Source organism: Lampetra planeri, chromosome 33 (genome assembly GCF_965212315.1).
Source record: "Lampetra planeri chromosome 33, kcLamPlan1.2.h2, whole genome shotgun sequence".
Lineage (NCBI taxonomy): Eukaryota > Metazoa > Chordata > Hyperoartia > Petromyzontiformes > Petromyzontidae > Lampetra > Lampetra planeri.
Genome location: NC_136139.1, coordinates 10,125,433 through 10,146,445, shown reverse-complemented (window position 1 = coordinate 10,146,445; position 21,013 = coordinate 10,125,433). Strand labels below are relative to the sequence as shown.

The following is a 21,013-nucleotide window of genomic DNA, read 5'->3' as shown; positions in this document are numbered from 1 at the left end:
TATTTAAGGAAGACAACTTCGCTCTGGTTTTGACCCAGACTGAGATTCATCAGCAAGGCACGCGGCATCTTTAAACTGATGCCGCTTCGGTCCCCCCCCATGATTCCATGGGCCGCAAAGAGCAGCTGCGTGCAATCATCGCAGGGCCCGAAAATTTTTAGTCGCGGCAATTTTAGTTTTGTTTATAAAATGCGCGCAGCTCTGGCAAATTATTGTAACAATAAAAATAAATAAGTGGGTAAGGCGGGGGGTGGAGTGGGGGGTGTAAGTGGCGACAGCACGATGCCGGCGTGTGGGAGTGTGGACCTGGAGGACGGACGGCATTCCGAGCCGTATTTACCACCATCCGCAGAGACTCGCGCTGGAATGCGCGCACTCCCTGGGTCACCAGCAGCCGCAGAAACACACGCGGGAAAAAAAAGGAAAGAGGAAACTAGATTCCAGAGCCAAAGTTAGTCCATTAAATTATGTGTTTTGTGTATAAACAACTGTACCGCCGAGCGTGCAGTCGACCCGCATCCTCACCGCTCGCTCCCGGATAGTTGGCGGTTTAGGTCGCTGCGTCTCTGCGTAGGTTTAGCCGATCGGTTTGCGATGCGTTCAAAAGAAAAGCGACTCTCGATGGGTTCAACATCGTCGTCGTTATCGTCATTATCAGCCATGGTCAATCGCCAAGCCACCATACCACAGAACATCATCCTCACGGGGCACGGATGACGGAAGATGGTTATCGTGCCGGAGCGCCAGCTGGCGCTTTAGACTTGTCAAACGACGGCAACAGCAGCAGCAGCACCGGCACGCGCTGGTTATTCCTCACGTTCACGAGTCATCATCGTCAGCCGTGAACAATCCACTGCTGGATGAAGCCCTCCCTCCCTCTTTACCACCGAGCCACCGCCATGACTCACGGCTCTGCCCTGTAAGAATGCACCGAGCACCTGGCCTGGCTGGATCAAGGGCGTCGGTTCACCGATGGCGTATGCGGCGTCTTGAAAAACTTGCGCCGCTTGCGGTGAATGTTTATCGGTCGATCTCATTGCCTTTGTTCTCCTGTATTCGTTTAACTCTGGCCTGGTATAATAGGCTGGTTTATATCTTGACCTCAAGGGCCCATCAATGCCGGTTTGATTCACACACGCAAGTCATAAAAGTCCGATTCATCTCTCCGTATTCGGGGACAGCTGCGATGAGACGGGGCTCGGTCGGTCGGTCCTTTTGTGGACAAGCAACGGCGCTAATTGAAAGCAACGTCGAGTACTGCCCGTGCATAAACATTTATGTTTAGGAATACCGTGCAACACTCTTGATGAATGTCAGTGATAGGGTTTCAGGCCACCGTCGTATTACTTTAAAATGTACAAAAAAATAGAATTTGTCTCGATTGTTGCAATTCAGGGTTTGCTATTTTTATTCAAGAAAATCAAATCTATTTGTTGGCTGGTTATTCATCCTCCTCTGCTGCCCATTGTAGTCTGGAACTCTCTTCCCACAGTCATCCGTGCTGTTGGCTCCCTGCCCCTGTTCAAGTCCAGACTCAAGACCTTCCATTTTTTTAATCCTCTGCCCATGATTGACTGCCAAACAAAACAATTGTTCACACTGTCTCTGTGAAGCTTCTTGTGGTGCAGTGGCATGTAGACGCAATGCAATTCCCTCACACGCTGTTGCATCGTAAAATGTATTATAGTACGTTGAACTTCTTTCGCTGGCCTTTTAGTTGCTGGTGGTGTCATGTGATGCGATTTGATTTGCCACATATGCAAATCAAATCGCATCGATTCCTACACCCGCCATTTGACGCGTGCGTTACGAGCCGACACATTCAACAAAACCTGACACTGCTGACGATGCCCAGAAGGTTGAAACCTTGTCCACGCAAGGGCTGCTGGTTACCATGAGCCTGGAAGGCTTTATCGGCTGACAGAAGAAATTATATTTTGAAGCTGCTGCCACAAACAGAAGTCTCTCCATTTTAGCTTGAACAATGTTCCACTTTGCGATCAGTCAAAGTTATCTAGTAATATTTTTTTACAAAAGTTATAATTTCAACTTACATTTGTGGAATTTTTGTTTCCCCCCCCCCCCCCGCTGTGTTGTGATGTTGGCTGTGGGGGCCTCTGGGACCTTGTGTGAGTTCATTTTCCCAAGGCCCAAGACATGGGCTCCGCCTTGTCACTGCTGCCGGGCGCAGAGCACCCGAAGGAGAAACATGTTCAGGCTTCTGACCTGTCATAATTTGTAGTCGGCTCAGCATGTGGGGGGCGGGGGGGGGGGTGATGGGGAGAGGGGTGGGTAGTGGGGACCGGAGCCCAGCGCCCAGGGTAAGTGTGTGTGGAGCGAGCGGTGGCATAATGGTAAGCACATTGTACTTTAAGAACCTGTTCACTTAAGTTAGATTCCCAGCCACGGCTAGCATGGGTGAACTCCGCATTCAATTGGTACCCTGTGTGGTGCTTAATCATCAGCGCTGGGGAGACAAAGGTGGCCTGGCATGGTCCCAGCCACACCACCCCCGTTATAGGGATGCGGTTCTGGCCTTCATAGTTGGTCGCGAAAAGCCCTTGCCCCAACAACCTATATGACTATAAGGGGGATCTTTGTCTTTATGTGGGTGGGTACGAGGTGGTGGAGATGATAAGGAGGTGGTGAGTTTGTAAGGGGGGGGTGGGGGGGGATCGGAGTGAGGGTGTGCTTGGGTGAGGATGAGGGGGCAGGCACACGTGTGGTGGAGTAGTGTGGTGGTGGAGTGGTGGAGTGGTGTTGTGGTGGAGTAGTGGGGTGGAGTGGTGCGGTGGTGGAGTAGTGGGGTGGTGGTGGTGTAGTAGAATGTTGATGCGGTGGGTTGTTGTGGTTGTGGGGTGGTAGAGCAGAGGGCCAGTGGTGTGTTGGTGCGATGGGGCTGTGGGGTGTTGTGGTGGAGTGGTGAGGGCGGTGGGGCGGACCGAACGGAATGTCTCTGCGTGTGTGCTGCTTGGGGCGCGTGTGGCTGTGCACCGTGGCCCTGCCGGCCCGGCCACTGCACGAGGAGGAGCCGCTGTCTCTTTAGGTGACGATCACGCGGCCCCACGCTGACAGCGGCCGCCGGAGGCTCTGGCGCGTCGCGGGTCTCTCCGTAACAATCGCACGCTCCTCTCCCAAAGTGCCCTTTGGAGAGCGATGTTTTCCAACGGCACTCGGCAAAGTTTTACGTTGCTTCAACCGTGCTGGAGGTCTTTTCTACTGTCGAGTGTAATTATGCGGCGTTAGAGGGAACGTGTATTTGTCGCGAAATGTGCGGTGTATGAAGCCACGCATTATCTTTATATATATACACACACGCACACGCGTGGTGACATCGGCGAGATGGATAGTTACGTCACAGAATCGCGAGAGATGGCCGCACCTCGGGGCAGCTTTCATCCAGCAGTTGATGGATACCAACTCGCGGTGATGGTGACGAGACGATGATAATGACGAATTCCACGTCCGTAATATTTTCCTCACTGGCGATGCCCTCATTGTGTTGGCGGCGAGTGACCCGCTGACCTGGTCTTTGGGTATTGCCGCCGTCGCCAAAACCGCACTGACCAGGGTAGTGAAGTATGGTCAAACGACACCCAGGGCCTATACGGGTGTGGGAGGTCTTCTTCCAGCAATGGGTAGACAACCCCTTCAACCTGCCAAGTGTGGCCAACGTTGTCACGTGGTTAGAACCGTTATGTATGCGTTGCTAAACATCTGTTAAACAAGAGCTTTATCGCTCATCGGATGCTTCCAATATAAATATTCTGATTCTGAAATTCATTAATATTCTGATTCGGATGTTGAACTTCTTTCGGACCGTACATAGACAACCCTGCGAATATGGGGTGCCCAATGTTGCCCCAATGCTCCATATTGACTAGGAATAGGCTGCAAATGAATATTGTATTGTCATTACGTTCATTATTGATAGCCCGCGCTCCTCATGAGGCTGCATACTGAGCTTTCTACACAATTACAAATTAGTACGACGTATAGATTCTGTGCATAATAATGATAATATATTGCCAAGTTTGCGTGACGAGAAAGTGGTGCGCACGTGATCATTTGTGGCCCTTGAGAGAGCGTTCAGTCATTGGTAACCACGAAACCACGGCTTGTGATTTTAGTTTATTTTGGAATAAAACATTTTTTCTAAAGAGTCTCGTAGAGAAAACCTCTTGGGTTATTTGATCTGTTCTTCTGTTCGCTGGCATCTTTTTTTTGTTCTTTTTTATTGTGTGTTCTACGTTTTATGTCGAGTAGTTGAAAGTAGCATTGCTGTTAAAATATAATGCACGACCAAATAACGCATTACCCCCCCCCCCCTCCATTACGTTAGCATCAGAGATTGTGCAATGTTTATTCTAAATTTCTCACGACTTTACTTTTATCCCGAGCGCAAGTACAATGCAAACGCGGAGTCGTATAAACGGCTCAAACACCACCGCCAACGTTATCTGAGACGCTGATTATAGTGATGGAATATTTATTTTAAGTCGAGCGTGTAATATTTGTCTTTGGGCGCAAACAAAACAAAATCGAGGCCATTAATCACAACGCCTAATCTCGCAAAGATAAACGCGGCAAAGCAAATGTAAAAGAACGGAACGCTTCGCCACATGAGACGTCATGTGATAGAGACTCGGGGTCATCTCACCTCTGTGCATTAACCAACCCCCCCTTCTGGGGTGGGTGGTTGGGTACGGGGTGGGGGGCCCAGTCAAACGTTTCCGTGCCCTTCATTCATCTCGTCGTTGCGGCCGCTCGCTCCGAACGTCGGTAACGATGATTAGATTAGCACGTGGGAGACAAAGAATCGGGGCTTCCGTAGTAATCCGAACGTTCGAGCTGTATTGTAGCATTTTGTCAACGCGCTAAAGGATCCCGAGAATGGTTGTGGGTCGTATTGTCCGACAGCGTCGGTGTGTTGCATGAACTCCCACAGCTCCTCGCTTAAAATGTTCCGCTATCGAAAGCGCTCGCTCCGGGTTGGGGTCCGCGTGCGTGCGGTGCAGTGGTGGTTGCAACGGCGCTTTGGTTTTTTTTGGTTGTTGCTGTAATCTGAGTTTACAAAAGCCCTCATCGCCAGATTCCAAACACCTGCTCCATTAGAACCGCCGGGCCCGCTGATTATTTGTATAATTATAACAAGCGCTCGGGGGTAAATGGATTCAAAAATGCGTGGGAAACTTACCCTAAGCGTCTCGTAAAACAAAACAAAAAAAACACAAGTCCCGTCGTGAAGTGCGCACTCCCGACGGAAGCCGATTGATAAACGGTGGCGGCTCCGCGCCAGATGAAAAGTAAAAGGCTCACGGACGCTCCGTCGAGTTAAACTCACTCGGGGAAGAAAACTGTGCTGACAGCACTTATCAAAATACGAGATATCTGCGAAGACGGTGGACGTATTCCCGCGTAGATGCGCGCGCCCATATCTCTTACGGTATCGGTTGACGAGCGCATATTCAGCTGCCTTCTCTGGGGGCGGGGGGAAGGGTGGCTTTGGCCGGGGCGCTACTTTTAGAAATCACTCCAAGGTAGGAATTTAGAACACAGAAGTGTATCTGTCACGCCGCGCCTAATCCCCCATTCCAAGAAGCAGCGCCACCCGCATGCCAAGCAGCAGCTTTACAGCTGTTTACGTTGCGCGGGCTACAACTCGACCACGACCCCCCATCGCCGTGTGACCCCCCTTCACCACCCCGCCAACCCCAAAATGCCCCACGGCCAACCCCAGCGTGACCCCCCTGGCCGCCCCCGCACAGGACGTTAACCCGCCGGCCGGGCGACGTATGGAGGGAGACGAGGCTTTTGCCGTTGGCCGAAGCGGACGAACGGTGGCTGTCACATGAGCGCTGCTGCTGCTGACGACGATGATGACGATGATGATGATGGGACAAACACTGGCGTCCAGACGACAACAGTTAGACGATGCGAGCGTGGGACGGGGCCGTGTCTGCAAACTACTAATATTGATATGCCCAATCGGCACCGGCTTAATCCGTGAGGGAGCGTGGCCATTGACAGGGGTCAGACGGGAAAACATTGCGTGGTTGATGGTGGCGGGCACTCGGTCGTCTTCTTTTTCATCATCCTCATCACCACCATGGCCTGGGCCGTCCCGGGGTTGTCGGAAACGGTTGACGTGAGGAGTTGAGGTCTGGGAGGAGGCAAAGGTGGTGGGAGGAGAACTCTCGCTTTTGTGGTGATGGTTTGGTGGTGGTGGCGGATGATTTTGTGGTGGTGGTTTGGTGATGGTTTTCTTGATTGTGGTGGTTTGGTGGTGGTTTGGGGGTCGATCGATGCCTCGCTTCGTTCATTGGTGGCGTTTTGGATACTGCGACGGTTGAGTGCTGTGAAGTTGTTAACGGTGACTAAAGCTTTGGACCCAACAACCTCCTGGCTTGTACGTGTACAGCGGCCTTTGTCAGTCCGCTGGATGTTGTGGCCTCCTCCCCCTCGCGGAACTCGAGCCAAAGGCGTGAATGTGGGATGTAGAAAGTGAAGCCAAGGGGATCAAATCCTGAACAAATTTTCTCATGCGTTATTTAATAAAGCACTTCATTATGTTTGTTGTTTTTATAATGCTTATAAAAAGAAACTGTGTAAGTGTAACTGAATACACGACTTCCATCTCCCCCCCCCTTCCCAAATGTTAATGTTCGCCTCGGCATTAATAAATCCTGCCAATTATGTACTTTGCGGTCTCGAGACCGTCAGAGTAAATCCGTGGGTTGCTTTCCTTTCGCGCCAGGTGAGAAAGCAACGCGACAGAGCAGTCTCTTTAGCACGTTGCAAACTGGATACCTGCTTGGGGGTGGAAGCGGTTAGAGGGTCGAGGGATGCGGGAGGGGGTGGTAGCAACGTCACTTCGGACTGTGGAAACCCACTTTGTGTATAAGTATCTGCAGCGCTGTGCCGTTTGTTCAGAGCGGGGGCCGATTTATTATTTTTTTTGTTTTCTTTGTCCGACGATGTCGCGGCGGCTGTGGTCGTCCTGTCGGTGCCGCGTAGCGCACGGGGAACGCTGCGGGGAGGGCGGGAGGGGAGGGGGCGGGATGGGTGATCGGTTTTCACGATACGCGAACACCCCCCCCTGCTCCTAGTCCCGTCATGGTGCTGTCTCATCCGGCGAGGCCTGTGTGGGTGCACGCGCGATCCGTTCGCTTGCTGAATGGAACGTTTAAGCGAGAACGCCCCGTTTGCGGCAATCGGCGTGCGACATCTCAAGTTTGTTTTTTGGCTTTGATTGCGCGTGACAAAAACAGTGCCTGGCATTGCCGTCCATTCGTAATCACGTTGAGTTGGAAGCGGAGTTGGCGTCGACTCGTTACAAACCAAGTCGACCACCTTTCCGGACAGTCGGGAATTTTTTGTGTTTGTTTGCGTGATCAAATTAATTGTAATGATTCCGTTTATTGTAACGTGTCAAAGCGAATGTGCGTTTGAGCTACGGCTCAGCCACTCGGATTGCTGCCACAGTAGGAGTAATCGCCAACGGCGTTCTGGGCTTGGAAGCCAGAGGTTACCGATTCGATTCCATCCCCCTCCGATGTAGCAGTCGAAACAATGGCGCAAAGCTTCTTGAATCCCCACCACCACCACCGCCTCCGTCCGCTCAGCAGTGTTACCGGGTTCACCGCAGTTCGTAGACCGGCGAGCCGCGTGTGATGGGGTAAAGTGTGGGTTCCTCTCGCCTCTTGCAAGGCGTCTGGCCCGTGCGGAAAGCGTCGGGTCTAAAATAGCATCGATAGAGGCCCCCCTCGAGTGGAGAGACCCCTTGCCACCAGCAGGGCTCCGTGAGCGAGCCATTTCAGGGGCTGCGCCTTTCTCCACCTGCGACGCGGCTGCGGCACGATGCGGGCGGCGTTAGCTCGCCGTAAATCGCGACTTACATTTTTATGACGACGAGGAACACACAAAAAAATAATCCAACCCGAGCGTCGGTCGCACACACTCCGTGGAATGCGAGGGAATACTTTCCAGCATTGCTTTCATAAGATGTCCGCTGGCTGTATATTTCAAAACCCGCTGCCAAAATGAGAAAGTTAAAGGTTACAGTAAACCTGGCGCGACCTCGCAATGACCCCAGGCTTTTATGGGCGGCAGTAAAAAAAAGCAGACTCCTTTTCTTCCAGGCCAGAGAGAGGTGGGAGGTGGGGGGGTGCCCGCGGTGATAAAGTCTCGGGGACAGGCTAATTGATGAGTCTGCTGACATAACAATGGCGACTGAAAGGCGAAACTTGTGAACTCTGCTCCCGGCTCAATGACAGCTCCTGGCCCAAGTCACAAGCGACGACGACATCGCCGTCGTGAGTGGCCTTCTCGCCTGTGACTTGTTTTTAAAAAGCGTCGCCGTACAGCCGCCACTCCGCGATCACCGCCACCACCACCGCCGCGTAAACTCCGACGCACATGTTCATGAGCACTACCGCCACCACCCCCCACCCACACACCCACCCACACAACCACTCCCCTGCACACTCCCCCCTCCACCCAAACCACCGAGTCCCTTCCCATTAGCCGACACGGCGATGATGTCATTCGCTGACATTTTGACCCCGGTGGTCATTTATCTTGTGCTGTCAGTTCTGTTGGTGTTGTGTCTCGCAGACATCGGGAAGGAACAAAAGTATGCGAGGTCCCATTATGAAGGGCCAGTTAATGGGCAGTGTTTAAAATTCTTTTTCGTTCTCTCTCCCCTGCCCCTCCCCCCTGGTCCCCCGGGGCCCGCCTTCTCCGTTTACAGGTTTATTAACGCAAGACGCCGAATAGTGCAGCCCATGATTGATCAGTCCAACCGAGCAGGCAAGTGTCGAACATTAACACTAATCGCGCCGCACATCTGAAAATAATAATCAGACGCCGAGCAAAGTGGCGGGGCTAACGCTAAGCGGGCCTCGCCGCTAATTACGCTCTAAATCCACGAGCCTCTCCGATGGATATTTTTTTTTTCGTCCGCACGCAAAACACATATTCGGGTTGCCGAGTATCTACATCTGCACGCAAACACACGCAATGCATTAAAAATACAAAAACACGTGAGCAACAAAGAATACTTCGTCCGTTCGCAGTGCAATTGAGCATTGTTGAGGTTTGTTGATTTTTACCGCACCTTGCTGAGGCACACACGGAGGCACCAAGAGCCCAAAAATGTCTAACGGCCAGTAACAAATGTCAAAATATGCACACATGCTCGCATTTTATACTCTGGAAGGATTTTTTTTTACTTCAACGTTTGCTCACGAGTAACCGTTCATATCGCCGATTTAAAACGTCGGCTGGAAACATTCTGTAAGAAACCTGCTGTCAGGGCCACGCGGTGTATGTGGTCTATGTAGGTAGTGCTTTGTCCAACTGTTATTCACTCGATCTCTGTGGCTATGAAAGATTGAAGAGCCATCCCCCTAACGGCACCTATTATATATGTTTCTTTTTCGGGCCGCAGTATTGGGGTTCTCTGTCCCCGTGGTCGCGTGGATTTATCTCCGGGTCCTCCGGTTTTTTCCCCTCCACATTGAGAAGCACGCTTTTATAGAGTATTTGGCTGCAATACATTTCCACGCGATAAGCCACTTCAGTGGGCCTTACATGCTAAAAAAATTAACAAAATAGTTCATCGTTTAGTTTATCGAGGAACGTGTTGAGTTTTCCTTACGTGTGCTCGTGCGCCACTGCCAACGGGCAGCAGCATCACGAAAAACATTCTGAGTTTGGAAGCGCGTTCAGGGTGGAACTGGCATGGTCAGTCACACCGACCACCCCTGCGGTACATTCACGCGCACACACGCACGGCTTCCCTTTGTGACGCAATAAAATTAGACGTACGGAATGTGGTCAAAGTGGCTTGAGAGTGATATTAAAATTATCCACGGACCCTGCGTAAGCCCTCCCTTAAAATTCTTAACGATCTTATATAGTCACGCCGTAAAACCTACGCGCTTAAAGTTAATTAACAGTAACGGGACGTCGTTGTCCGTTGGTTTCCATCAAGGCTCCGCTTCTATCTTTTTCCTCTCATCCTATTCTACGAAACATTTTGACCGCCTCCCGTGGAACTATACCTTTAGCAACGCACTCACGCATAAAGATGTTCGGGGCACGAGACGGCAATTATGAAAGGCTCTTAAACGCGATCGGGGCAAAGAATAAGCACCTAATTACACCGCATGAATCCGAAATAGGCGTTAGAGGATTATTTCTTGGCCGCTGCCCAGCATTGTAAAGACCCAGATGACGGTTGGCCGAGTCACTTGGGAGACGAGCGGCCGCACGCGCAGAGATAGGTGTAACGCACGCATTGCGCCCGCACGCTCCAGGTGATAATAACAACAATACTATGATCACTCTCTGCATCCTTTACAAACAAGTGCGGGTTCAGGAAGGTGGAGGTCAGAGCGCCGAGCTGGCACCGCTGAGACCCCTACCCTGGGTGCGGATTGCAGGAGGGAAGCCCTTAGTGGCTGTGTTAATTATAACGGGGTCCTCGTGTTGTCGCCAGTTGATGGTCTCAGCTCGGCACCGCAATATTAAATGTGGTTCTGCATTTAATTTGGCTGAATTCCAGCTCTGACTGTCGTGCTACGATGGAAAAGCGCCGCCCCCTCTAAACTGTGTGGACCCAAATGCGTGCTTGAATAGATCTCAAAGGTACCTCTGTGATAGCCACTTCTGTGGCCAGATTCACTCACACTGGTCTGCGAGAAATCCGAATGGCTAGTTCATCTCGTAACATGGCAGCGTTGGCACAATTGGGATATGAATGTATGAAAATATATAAGCACGCTTTTATATATTTGTTACTATTTAAATGAGTTGGCTCTAACGATGTGTGTGTGTGGTGCGGTGCCGGCTGTGCAGTGAGCCAGGGAGCCGGGTACAGCCCCGACGGGCAGCACCTGGGAGGCTTCGTGATGGACGGCCAGCAGCACATGGGCCTGCGTCCTCCCGGTAACGAGTGGCACAGATCACCCCCAGCACGTCGGCATGGCACTCTAAACACACCAGCCAGAGGACTGCGGCAATCCCTCCTGTCCGCCCGCCCGTCCATCCACTCGTTCGTCCATCCATTTGTTTATTCCTCTGCTGTGTACCTGTTTGACATCGGGCACCGCGGTGGCTAGGAGATGTTAACTACCTCACCTGGAATTCAGGAGATCGTGGGTTCGATCGCGAACTTGACGCCTTTTGTATATTTGGACTTTGCGCGTTCTCCCCGTGCTCGCGTGGATGTTGCTCCGGGTCCTCGGGTTTTTCCCCCTCCACATTTAGAATCAACGTGCGTTCATAGTATTTGGCTACATACAATTTTCCACATGATGATAAGCCACTTATTTGAGCTATCATTTGTGGCCAGGTCACTTGGGAAAGAGAGCTCTATAGCTCAGTGAGCCTTACCTGGTCAAATAAAATAATATTTTAGTTTAGTTTAGTTTTAAAGGGCATCAAGTTTTAACGGGTCAACCGGGGCGTACCGCAAATTGTGTACGGGTTTTAGTGAGTAACGATTCACCCCGAGCCCCGAGATTGATTGTCACGATTCGGTGTCACGATGCGTTCCATCATTCGACGCTCTCTCGACTCGTTTTTACACCATCCCGTTTGTATTGTTTGTGCAAGTTCCAACAGAATGCGTGAAATAGCACGCTGTTTGTGATACATCGCCGACGAAAAACTTTAGAAACTGTCGAAATACAACCACAACTCACGACGCTGGACATAAAATTGTGGGAGTGTGCATCACAGGGGTTAAAGGGGGGGGGGGCACGTTTATGCTCTTTGTTTAAATCCAGCGCGATTGGAAATCATTCGACATGCACGTAAGGTGATGTAAAGCAACTAAATTACAAAGGGTTGAAATCGCCCATTGAACATGTAAGCGCTCTCAATTTCCCACTATTTGTATGAATCACAAATATTAGATTTTTTTTACACGTACGAATCAATTCAATGTATTAATAATCGTAGGAATAATACAAATTCTAACTCGCAACGCTCCGCTGTCGCACGTGCCGTTCGTTCGCTCGCTCTCATAGAGAGAGAGAGTACGACTCAGAGAGAGAGAGGATGACTCAGAGAGTGAGAGAGGATCACTCGGAGGAGAGAGAGGACGACTCAGAGAGAGAGAGGATGACTCAGAGATAGAGAGGACGACTCATAGAGAGAGAGGACGACTCAGAGAGAGAGGACGACAGAGAGAGGACGACTCAGAGAGAGAGGGGACAACTCAAAGGCGCCAGGAGGAACCACAGACGAGCTGGAAGGCAGCAGGAGCCACGCGGCGAGCTGGCGCAACCAACAATTGCCCAAGCTCTACGGAGCCATAAACATTAAGATGTTTTCCGGAAATTAATGAGTGTTTAAGAATGTTTTTATTATTATGATCGTTAATAAAGCGATGCTTTGATGTGTTGTTACAAGCCCTGTGTGGTTGCTGTCATTGCAGGGCCGATGGGTGGCATGGGCATGAACATGGGCATGGAGGGCCAGTGGCACTACATGTAGAGTGCCCCCTTCGCAGAGACAAGGAGCACAGCCAGGTACCGCACGACCGTTCTCCGTTATGTATTTCATGTATTTCTCTTCTGAATTGTATCTCTGTGCGTTTTTGTATGAATGTACGTTAAACTTCTTTTGCACCGTACGTAGCCAACCGTGCTAATCGGCGGTACGGGGGAAGGACAATAAACTAAGCACACAAAAAGCAGTTTGAAGAAATTAGTTTTCAATCGAGGTGATTTAAAAGTGCCATAGCAGTAATTGAAATGAAGTCACGGACGATCAAATAAAGTCACGGGCGGTGTAACGCCGCCATGCGTTGGAGAATGGCCACGGAAGTTGATGTCGCAGAACTACTTTTGAATTCACTTTATTTTTTCATGCCCTGCCAAACAGTGTTCGTCACATGTCAATACAACTTAAGATGTTTGAACTTAGTTCAATTAAGTGGATTTTTTTTATTAGTTATTTGTCCAGGAGAGCAGCAGCGAGTTCTCAGACTTTTATTTTCAGGAGGATCCTGCATTGAGATTTCATTTCACGATGTTTTCAGCCAATTAATGATTTATGTGTGGGGAAACCGGAGCACCTCGAGAAAACCCTCACCTTGCGCGAGAGGGGGCAACACTCTATCCCCGTACAGACGGACACAGATGGCTAGCTATTAGTCGACTTGCTCTACTGCCTTCTCCTGGCGAGCCAGGTTCAGGCACCTCATGGACAACCGCGGGAAAGGGAGTTTCACAACAACATTTGTGTGCGGTGGTCCACCAACCCTCGCTGCTGCCTCCACAGCGCTGGGTTACAGGCAGCTGCCACGTGTAGCGTAGCCACCACAGCCTGGCTCAAACAACTTCAAATTCTAGTGCCCTAATAGCCACCTCCTGCACCCCCCTCATGCCATTTCTCTGTGTAAAGGAAACTTAACTTCACTATTTTTTTAAGGCCCCACTGAGCTACATGGCTCTTTTTCAGAGGCAGACCTGGCTGTCACAAATGATAGCTCAACGAAGTGGCTTGCCGTCGCGCGGAAATTTATAGTAGCAGCTAAATACTCGAAACGCGCGATGTTGATTCTGAATGTTGGAGGGAAAAACCGAAGGACCCGGAGAAAAAATCCACACAACTACTGGGAGAACATGCACACTCCAAATATACAGCAGGCGTCAAGGTCGGGATCGAACCCACATCATCCCGTATCAATCACCTCCTGGAGGAAGGCCTACTCAAGCCCTCACAATACCCCGTGATCCCGCATTATGGCAATCCATCTCGCACCTCGCTCTGTCTCCACCATCGACGTTGCGTGCGCGTCCCTTCCCGTGACGCGCACGCAACGACAATTGTCAACAATCTACTCCGGCGCTCACAGTTCGATGCGCGTATCACGAGCGTAGGGAATTCGGATTCTAACCGATGGACAAATACCAAACAAACGCGAAGTGTCCCATTCCAGCGATGTGCGCCTTCCCGATGCCCTCCCCCCACCTCCCCGCTCACTTTTCTCGACAGAGAGGTTTAGATAAAGCCACTTGTGCTCGCATGGCCGAGAAATTAGTGATCGGGGCGGTGACATCCATTGGAGCGGCTAAGGCCCCGTCGGGTCGTCGGGAGGTGCGTTACAAAGGCGCGCATTGTCGCGCGGGGGGGGGGGAGTCCTCGCCTTTGGAGATACGAGTTTTAGCCGCGTCCAGTGGGTGGCCGAGACTCTCCACAACAACAACAACAACATCCAAAAACCTCCGCGGCTAGTGAGACGACCGCGAGGCTGCCGCGGCAATTCTGCGGTGGCAGTAGCGGCGGTGGCGACGGTGACTCCGCACTCTCGTCCGCGGACGGCAACAAACAAATCTGGCGCAGCGTGGCATACGCTTTAGCGGCGGGCCCCCGCCATTCTTCTCCGTTATGTCCATAATCAACTGATTGTTTGATTCAATAATTATTTAACGGGGCCTTGTTTGAAGCTAAACATAGTGCTCCATAAAGCCTATAATGGTTCTGAAGGGAGGGAGGAGGGGGGGCCCTTCACACCGAGGGAGGGTTTGAGAGAGAGAGGGGGGGGGCGGTGGGGAGGGGGGCACCGAGTTGCCTTGGCAACCGCATGTATTAGAGGCGAGAGAAGAAAGAGCTTGTCCCAAACGTGCCTTAAATCTGTCGTCCGGCGTGTGATGCATTGCTTCTATTACCGGATAATACGGCCAGCCTAGACAAACTCCTGGGTAAACACACAATGCGCGGCGCCCAGCTAGGGGCGTAATCCTTTTGCAAAATGGCCCTGCATGTAATTTTGTATTCTTTGCTCGTTAATTAAAATAGAGGGGGCTTGCGTCGGCAGCGGAGGAGTGAGTGGGGATGGAGGAGGAGGCGGGGGGGGGGGGCAGTTTATGCGGAAGGCCGGGGCTTGCCGCTGCCTGCCGTTGCGAAGGGATAGCGGAGGAAAGTGAGCGCGGTTTTGTAGCTAATTGGCTCCATCTTAATTAAATATTCCATCAAGATGCGGGGGTGACAAATGGGTTTGGCTTTTCGAGTCAGCGAAAAATGGATGAATATTAATACGCGTCGGGCACGCGAGACCACTTGCGCCTCCGCGTAGTGGCGGCGGAGGTCTCGCGGGTGCGTCGTGAGTATTTGCATTAAAAAGTACCGGCTTAAGTGTTTTTTAGAATGATCCGCATCTCGAGCTTATTGATTAATGGGAGTGAAGTTTCGCCCTCTTGCTTTTGCGACGTGAAAAAGAAAAAAAATTGGGAGTGGGAGTTGAAGAAATGTCCGTAACTGTCGCCGTTTCTTGACGAGGTACTGGAATGGCCCCAAAAAAGCTGTCGCGTTATTGAGAGCAAATTATTTCGTTTGCTCGATATGCACGTGTACTCCATAAAACCGAGCTGCTTATTTAAAAGGCTGGATTATGATGACAGCAGCAAGGTTGTTGATGTACTATTATACTCCTTGCGTGAATGAAAACATTTGGATGAAAATAGAATTTTTAAAAAATGATGGATTTACCCTTTGCGTTGCAACACATTCCCTTCTGGGCCATGGGAAGACTCAATAGATTGTAAATATTTCAAGGTACTGGTTGAGCTTTGGAGTTTGCGGAGGCTCTGCGGAGCTGTGTTCCCAAGTTAAATGTGAGCTCCGATGGGCGATTTCAGCTCGAAGGGAGGATCTCGTCTGGCCCTGTGTCTTATTAACGTGCCGATCGCGTTTTTTTCTCCTTGGCCGCGTTTATACCAAAAGTATACGATGTGGAGAGCCTTGCATCATCCTGGCTCATTTTTCATCACTTTTTCCTTAAGCCGTGCAGAAAATCGCAATTTGTAGGCCCTCAAAAAAAAAATAGACATTAAAAACCTGAATCTGCACAAGTGTTAACTCGGTAAGGACGTGCTGATCGCGAGTCCATCGGCCAGGGGCCGTTTTTAGGCGGCTGCGCATTTTCGCGACGCTTATAGGAAAACAATTTGGGACAGCGGTTGTTAATTAAGGAGTTTCGGCATAAATCTTTGCGAGAGTGGCTCGTAAATCACGCCCGCACCAGGTCGCACATGTGGACGTCATTATTCCGCAGATCCTTCAAGGTTTTCTCAAGGACCGGGCGTGGAGAATTCGCAGGCGCCCGGCTTCTTCCCAACCCCATCCAACCACGGCTCGCGGATCGAGGAGAAGGGGGGGGGGGGTGGTGGCACCTCCGCGATGCGGGACCTGTCGTCGACGGGACGCGGTGTACCACCGCCGTCTCGTTTCGTTTCTGCTTCTCGCTGCAGCCCACGTTGGCGGTGGTGGGGGGTGGGCGGTGCGTGTCTCATCATCCTCCACCTTCCTCGTTCTCCCAGCCAACCTCAAACCAACAACGACCACGGGGGGAACCTTGGGCATAGTCTTCGCGCTCGGAGCCTCGGCGTGTCTGGATGGATTTGTTGCAGTGGCGCCACGCTGTCGCGCCGGCGTGGAATCTTTCTAAGCGGTAACGGTGAACTCGGAGGGGCGTGGACTTCTTCGATGTGATTCGCCGACGAGGCGACCAGAGGAACTGGAACTTTGGGCACCGTCCAAGGACCAACTCAGTCCTCCTTACTTGCACGTCGGAATAATAACACAAAAAACCGCCGCAACTTTTCTTTTTTTTAAACGTGTATCTACAGAAATGACTTTTAAGGGGTTTTTTGGGGGGGGAAAGGACATTGTTTTACTACTGTATAATGTCATAAAGAGATGTTGTATAGCCTACTGATCGGTAGTCCATATTATCTTCTCGTCAGATTTTTTAAAAGGAAAACAAAGATATTTGTTTCCACACTATGTGTGTTGCTGTGACATTGCCCTGTACCCCCCTCCATAACAACCGAGAGAGAGAGAGAGAAATTGTTGTAATATACAAGTTAATGTCACTTTAGTAATGAAGAGAGAGAGAGAGATGGAAGAGTGTTTTTTTTTGTTTTGTTAATAGCATGCTTCTTAAACAGTTACGTAGGGATGTGTTGTCTAGTTAAATTATTTCTTAGTTAAAGAAACAAAAAAGACGTGTACAAAATGTAAAACTGCATTGGAGTGAGTCTGCTGCCGCCGGTGAAAGATTTTTTTTTTTTACCGCTCAGACCTCCCACTTAGCCTTGCTACCTATCTGATCCTTTTGCACACTACCAACGTATCCGAGGGATGGTGTTGTTCTACTTGTTGACGCTTCCAACCGAATTCCCAGCCTGCTGTGAATTGCGTTTGTGTGTGTGGTGGGTTTTCCTTTTTGTGTTTTTTAAATTTACGACGCGTTTTCGGAGAAAGACGACACCGGGGGCTGTGGCGTTGCGCAGCGGCGGCGATTTGGCGTCGGGGCACCTGGTGCAAGAAATGCAAATTGGGGGCCTCAAGTTCCTGAGTTTTGCCCACCTCCCCCCCCGACACTCCGATCCCTGTGGCCACCCAGAGCCCCCTGGCGCGTCGCACCTGCAGGTTCCTTGAAAAGTCATCGGTCGCCAAAAAGCTCCTGCAAACATCACGACCTCGCAGATTTGCAATACGTCGATATTTTTTAGAACGAGAACTTTGGCAAAAATTAAACCGTGCAATTATATTTGCAAACATTTCTACGATGAGCGATGGCAAGGTACAAAAACAAGGGTCGTAGGAAGAGGAGAGGAGGGCCTCGTTGAAAAGGTGTACCCTAAGAGACTGGAAGTGACTTCTTGCCATGAAGTTCACCCTTCATCGCAAAAATGCATTTTCCTGTGGCTCCGTGTTGGTCCACGGACCAGGGAAGACATTGGTTCCAGCTAAGATGGCACAACTTTCATTGTATGTATGTGTGTTGAACTTGTTTGCGCCGTACGTAGCCAACCGTGCTAATCGGAGGTGCGGGGGAAGGACGACAAATTAAACACAAAAAGCAGTTGCAAAGAAATGAGTTTTCAATACGGTTTTGAAAGTGCATAAAATTATTATTATCATCATCATAAGCGTCATCCATCAACAATGTAAGCTATTGTCCATCAACTCCTGGATGAAAGCCCCTGCCCAAGCTCTCCTCTCTGGCTCGGGCACGCTCGCCGATTTCATTGCCGCAAACGTCGTATAACATTTCTCGAATTGGCCGATAAAAGTTAATTAATGTGTGACGCCCATTCCAAATGCTTGTGCGTTTAAATGTGAATCCATCGCCGTGTCGACCTTTTCAACCACGCAACTAGCTTTTTGCAGTGTCGGATGGTACCAATGGGTGAAATTAATATCTCGTCCGGGCTCACGCGTTCTCCAAACTGCCTGCCAAACTTATCTGCGTGCGTTGCCGCGTGCTCCCAACGAGCGCCCGGTGTTAGTCCGTCCACCAAGTGTGTCGCGCGCACACACACACACACACCTTGAGTTCACGCCACCGTATTTACAGGTGCATCCGAAATGCTGCATACGCACTCCCGCCACGTGTGCGGCGGTGTAAGCAGAGCCGAGAGGTCGACTGCGTTACTGGATGTGGTGTGCCGGGCGTGCGAAATATGTCGCAGGTCTGCGGACCCAGACATACAGCTGGCTGAAATTGGTCCATGGGTCTAAAGCTACGGGGTGTACTCGGCTCCCATGCGTGCGCTGTAGGGTGGTGGTGGAGTGCGGTGGACATGGGTCCCTGCTGCAAGGAATGAAATTCGATCCTCTCGTCCCCACCCTGTTAAAAATGTCCGCCACGCCTCTCCGTAGCCCCAGGGCACCTGGCGGGCCCTGGTGGCAGTTACACCGCCTGCACACTCGGCGGCCAACCGCCACCGGTGTTGATGTTCTGACAACGTCGTCTTGTTGCGCTACCACAGGTATCGCCACGTGTACCCCCGTCCCCCCTACCATGTGCGATGTGTTTGCCGCATCATAGGCTTGGCTGGCGATGATTATTATATATTTTTTTGGTGTCTGTGTAACACAGTGCGCGTGCCTCCCTCCCTCCCGTGGGTCTCTGCAGAGACAAAGAAACGTGGCCAATGTGGAATTCAAGATCTCTTAACTCCCCCCCCCTCGCAGCAACCAGAACCCCCCCTACCCCCCACCACTACCCCCCACCACTACCCCCCCACTACCACCCCCTACCCCGTGCAGTGAAACGATCGTTTTGGAGAACATCTCTTTTCTTTGTAATCGTTGTTTTTATAAAGAAGACTCAACTTGCACATGTGCATACTCACATTTCCAGTTTTCTATAGGTCTCCCGAGATAACACCTTTACTAAATTTGTCCGTCTTACAGCAAACTTTGGACGTGTACAGCAATGTAAATTGAACTTGATTTAATAAACGTATTTTGTTCTATGAATGGCCTATCCAATGTGCTCATTTATGACGCTGTCGATCAGTGGAAGACGCTCACAACCGAGGTAAGAGCATGTGACCAAAGCACCCGGAATTGCGCCCCTTATCTCTGTCACATCTCGGACGCTATCAGAATTAGAAACTTTATTTGTCCTGGATGAATCGCGTGGGCCACGAAGCTTTTTTTCCACAGATGTCCAGTAGGGGCGGGGCGGGGGGTCAGAAAGTTTCGACGACGAACAATACAAACAAAAAACACGAAAGGAGTGCAAAATATTGGAGAGGTAAACAAATTACAATTTTTATTTGAGTTCAAATTGCATAAGTGCACCAATACACAAGCTTGGGCAAGGCAACGGAGCAACAGCAAGAACAGTCCCAGACCTGAAGATTTCGTGACTGCAGGGATCCATTGGTTCTTTCGGTAAAGTCACGTAGGTATAAAATAATGGTGATTTAATTAATTTTATTTTACACCTACGTGACTTTACCGAAAGAACCAAAGGGTAACAGTCCCAGACCACACCAAGACAACGACATCACAGCCCCTCAATACAATTGCACATTAAAATGTAACCGTCGATAACATGGCGGATAAGGATGAAAGTTACATATTGCGGTTGTATGCATCCAGCGCTAATCGTCTGCTTCAGGATATGTTTTTAGGGAAATTTTACAAAGTTGGTGGTGCTGTTGGCAACAGCAAAGACTTTGTCCGCAGGGTTTTTAGTTAGGATAACAACTTGCATGGGGTGACCTGACGAACCGTGCATAACCAGGCGCTATGAGCCTTTGGGGATAATGTGGTGCGCAGAATCGGGAAGCATGTACCCAAAATCTCGTCAGTATTTATTTCTAGATTTGAAGCTTTCGTGACTGCAAGGATTCATATTCTTAGGGTTTTTTTTTCGGTAAAGTCACGTAGGTAAAATGATTTTTTTCTCATTTTTTATCTCGTCAGTATCCCTTTTATTTAAATCATAGTTCTTCATTTTATTGGGACGTCCAGTTTAGCCGTCGATATTGTTATTATCAGCTTTCTATTTCGCGTAGATGTTAGCTCTCGCTGGGTGAGTGCAGTTCCATTTGTGTTTGCAGCCCTTTGAGATTCTTCAATATGAAAGGAGCTTTCTAAAGTAGAGGTTGTTATTATTACAGTATCACGACTTCGACTATGGCTGTCCCCGCCCTCCCCGCCTTTACCAACCTGCACTGTACCAGCTTGGTGAAGTATGGTTAAACTCTCCCCTATTAACTCAAATAGCATGGGGGGAGCAGTGGATGTTTTCGATAAAAGGTCCGTGCATGGACAGTCACTTACATTTCACATGTCTAAGCAAGGCCAGAGGAGGCATCAATTATATAAACATGTATTTAGAACAATCTCCAACAGTTAAAAATCAATGTAAAATGATATATCGTGAGCAAAAAAAACACGGCATTCAATTAAAATAACATTATACACGCAACACCAACTTTATAAGGTGGACAGCTACGGATAAAATGCTGGTTTCCATTAGTTGAGATGTATGTACATGACACTGTTAATTACATTAACTATTAAAACATCACTTACAAGCCTGTCTGAGTCCACTGCTGGGTGAAGGCCCTCCCCACACCGTGTCGGTTACGGGATTTTTAGCCATACTTCACCGCGCTGGTCAGTACGAGTGGATGAAATGAGAGGAAGACTCGATGTGAGGAAGCTGGGTTCATAAGACGGTGCT

At 50.1% G+C, this 21,013-nt stretch overlaps 1 protein-coding gene across 1 annotated transcript in view; it reads left to right on the top strand.

Moving 5' to 3' along the window:
• Nucleotides 1-19,290, top strand: part of LOC144729776 (homeobox protein Meis1) — a 94,482-nt gene extending 75,192 nt beyond the window's left edge. Inside the window, exons 10-13 of the mRNA XM_078610265.1 lie at nucleotides 8,753-8,811; nucleotides 10,864-10,953; nucleotides 12,449-12,542; nucleotides 16,073-19,290. Coding sequence (XP_078466391.1) covers nucleotides 8,753-8,811; nucleotides 10,864-10,953; nucleotides 12,449-12,507 — 208 coding nt within the window. The 3' untranslated portion in view covers nucleotides 12,508-12,542; nucleotides 16,073-19,290. The remainder of the gene's footprint in view (nucleotides 1-8,752; nucleotides 8,812-10,863; nucleotides 10,954-12,448; nucleotides 12,543-16,072) is intronic.
• The last annotated feature ends 1,723 nt before the right edge of the window (nucleotides 19,291-21,013 follow it).